Genomic DNA, 3,057 nt, shown 5'->3' with positions numbered 1-3,057 from the left:
TTAAAATTTGGATTTAAAACTTTAAAATATATAAAAATGACCTCAAAATCTAACCATGATTTATTTTAATACTCCATCCAAACAAAAGAATTTAAAAATGAATGAATTTCAATTGAATAATTTGAATTACTTAAAATTTTAAATTCTTTAAGAGTGTGTTTTGATGAGGTAATTGAAATTTTTTAAGAAATTTAAACTTTTAAGCAATTCAAGTGATTCAATTGAAATTCATTCATTTTTAAATTCTTTTGTTTGGATGAAATATTAAAATGATTCATTGTTAAATTTTTGAGATATTTTCATAAATTTTAAAAAATTTGGGCCAAATTTAAAATATGAAAAATAAGTCCAATTTGCATTTTTTTTAAATTTAAATGGACCAATTTTAAAATTTTAAAAATTATTAAGAACTTATTTGCAATTTTTAAAAAATTTGGGGATGAATTTGAATTTTTCATAAAATATTAGGTTCGTCTTATGAAATTTGAAAAATTAATAATAAACAACTTAACATTCTCATTATATAGAGTGAATGAGTAATTTCAAATTCTTTAGTTTTTTTGTGTAATTTAAAATTCTTTAAATTTAACTTGAATAAAATACTTGATAAATTTACATCATTTTAATGATTCTTCATATTTTTTTAATCAAAGTTATGAATTTTGGTAAAATTATTTTAAATTTTCTCTCATTAAAATAATTTATCAAACCACACCCTAAAATTTTTCAATTATCTCATCCAAACATTTTCTTAGGTTTTACTTCTAGTAATTACACCCTCTTATTGTCGGTGAACTTCTTTTTTGGATGCAAGTGTGAGTGGTTAAAGTCTCACATCGCCTATGAATGAGTGAAATATTGGATTTATAAGATAGATGATCCATTTAACTAACACCTTAAGATTTTAAGTTGAGATGTGGTGTCTCTCTCTCTTGTGGTTATGGAGCATTAAGTTTCACTGGTGCTCCCGACTCTCCCGGACTCCCTAATAGTGGTATCAGAGTTGTGGTTAGATTTTGTCGGGGAACAAAAACTGAATTCGGTGTTGGATCATGTTATAGGATGTGAGAGACTCACACTTCTGGATGAGAATGTTGGATGGTTAAAGTCCCACATCGCATATGAATGAGTGAAATGTTGAATTTATAAGAGAGAATACTCATTTACCAAACACCTTAAAATTTTGGATTGAGATGTGATGTCTTCCTCTCTTAGAGCATCTTCAACCGTGAACCCATTTTTGGGTTCTTTGTGGGACCTATTAAGCCACGTCAGCTTGAAGTAACTCAACTACTTTTTCACTCCAATGGTGCAACTCTGAAGAACTCAGATTGGATCTCATAGTTTTATTTTATATATTAATATTTTATTCATATTAAATTTTATATTAATTAAAATAATAATTTTAGTGTTTTAAATTAAATTTGATATAAAATAAAAAAAAAATTAAATTAAACTTATAATTTAAAATGATAATTAAAATTAATCTCAAATACATGATATATAATTAAAAACAATAAAAATAAATAACATCACATAATTAATCAAACTTAAATTTCATCATCTTCATGTCCAAAACGTTCCCAAATATATTCGACTAGATCTCCTTGAAGTTTACGATGAACTTTTTTTTCTTGAATACTTGCTCTTCTTTGTAGTCTTGTTGCAAGATTCGGATGAGGACCGCTAAATGTTTCAGTTGTTGAGTTATTGATATCCACATTATCATAAGAGTAATCAAAATTACCTCCATATGTATGTCGTTCATCTTCCACAATCATGTTGTGCAATATGATGCAGGCATATATGGTATGCTTGAGAGTGTCCATGTGCCAGGCACGCGCTGCGCCACGTATAATTGCAAATCGAGATTGAAGCACTCCAAATGCTCGCTCCACATCTTTTCTAGCCGATTCTTGATGTTGAGCAAATAATTTTTTCTTTTCTCCCTGTGGCATTGAAATAGTCTTGACAAATGTAGCCCACTCGGGATATATACCATCTGCTAAATAATACCCCATATTATATGGTGTCCCATTGATTGTATATTGCACATTGGGAGCACGTCCTTCCAAAATATCGTTAAACACGTTGGATTGGTTTAGCACATTAATGTCATTGTTTGAACCTGCAATACCAAAAAAAGCATGCCAAATCCATAAGTCTTGAGATGCCACTGCTTCAAGCATGATTGTGGGCTTACCATGATCACCTCGACAAAATTGTCCTTTCCATGCAACAGGACAATTTTTCCATACCCAATGCATACAATCGATGGAACCCAACATACCTGGAAAGCCACGTGACTCTCCCATTTGTAAAAGATGTTCAACATCATTGTTGTTAGGCTTTCTCAAATACTCAGCGCCAAATACAACATTGACACCCTTAACAAATCTTTCTAAGCACTCAATTGAAGTGCTTTCACCGATTCGAACATATTCGTCTACAAGGTCAGCAGGAGACCCATACGCCAGCATACGAATAGCAGATGTACATTTCTGCAATGGTGAAAGACCCATTTTACCAGTTGCATCGATCCTCATTTGGAAATATTCATCATGATTTCCAAGGGCATCTACAATTCGAAGAAATACATGCCTATGCATTCTGAACCTTCTTCGGAATTGAACATCTGTGTATACTGGGTTTTCCGAGAAGTAGTCATTGAATAATCGATTGTGCCCTTCTTCACGACCTCGATCTACCGTTGTTCTTCTCTTTGGCCTAGAGGAACTTCCAGATCGACGTTCATTCTGAAGTTGTTCTTCTTCATCACTGTCGTCCATAAATTCTTCTTCAACCAACTCCCAAAATTCTTGATCGTAATTATCTGAATTGTCTGAATCCATTTAGTGAGTAAAGAATGAGAGAAAAATGAGAAGAATAAGATGAGAATGAGAGAACAATGACATAAGTGGTAGTATATATAATGGTTTAAATAACGGCTAGTTTGAATAACGGCTAGTTTGAATAACGGCTAGTTTAAATTAAAGTGGTAGTTTGAATAACGGCTAGTTTAAATTAAAGTGGTACTAATGACCATTTTACATAGGT

At 31.4% G+C, this 3,057-nt stretch overlaps 1 protein-coding gene across 1 annotated transcript; it reads right to left on the bottom strand.

The window, feature by feature from the left end:
- Positions 1-1,550: 1,550 nt before the first annotated feature.
- On the bottom strand, positions 1,551-2,839 carry LOC127093675 (uncharacterized). Its single transcript, XM_051032608.1, has one exon. The coding sequence runs from the start codon at positions 2,787-2,789 to the stop codon at positions 1,551-1,553; it is 1,239 nt and encodes a 412-aa protein (XP_050888565.1). The 5' UTR covers positions 2,790-2,839.
- Positions 2,840-3,057: the final 218 nt, after the last annotated feature.

This window comes from Lathyrus oleraceus, chromosome 6 (assembly GCF_024323335.1).
Source record: "Lathyrus oleraceus cultivar Zhongwan6 chromosome 6, CAAS_Psat_ZW6_1.0, whole genome shotgun sequence".
NCBI lineage: Eukaryota > Viridiplantae > Streptophyta > Magnoliopsida > Fabales > Fabaceae > Lathyrus > Lathyrus oleraceus.
Note: the sequence above shows the minus strand (reverse complement) of the source record. Positions and strands in the feature narration are given on the sequence as shown.

Coding starts and splice junctions, on each gene's coding strand:
- LOC127093675 (XM_051032608.1), bottom strand. CDS start 2,789: ATGGACGACAGTGATGAAGAAGAACAACTTCAGAATGAACGTCGATCT.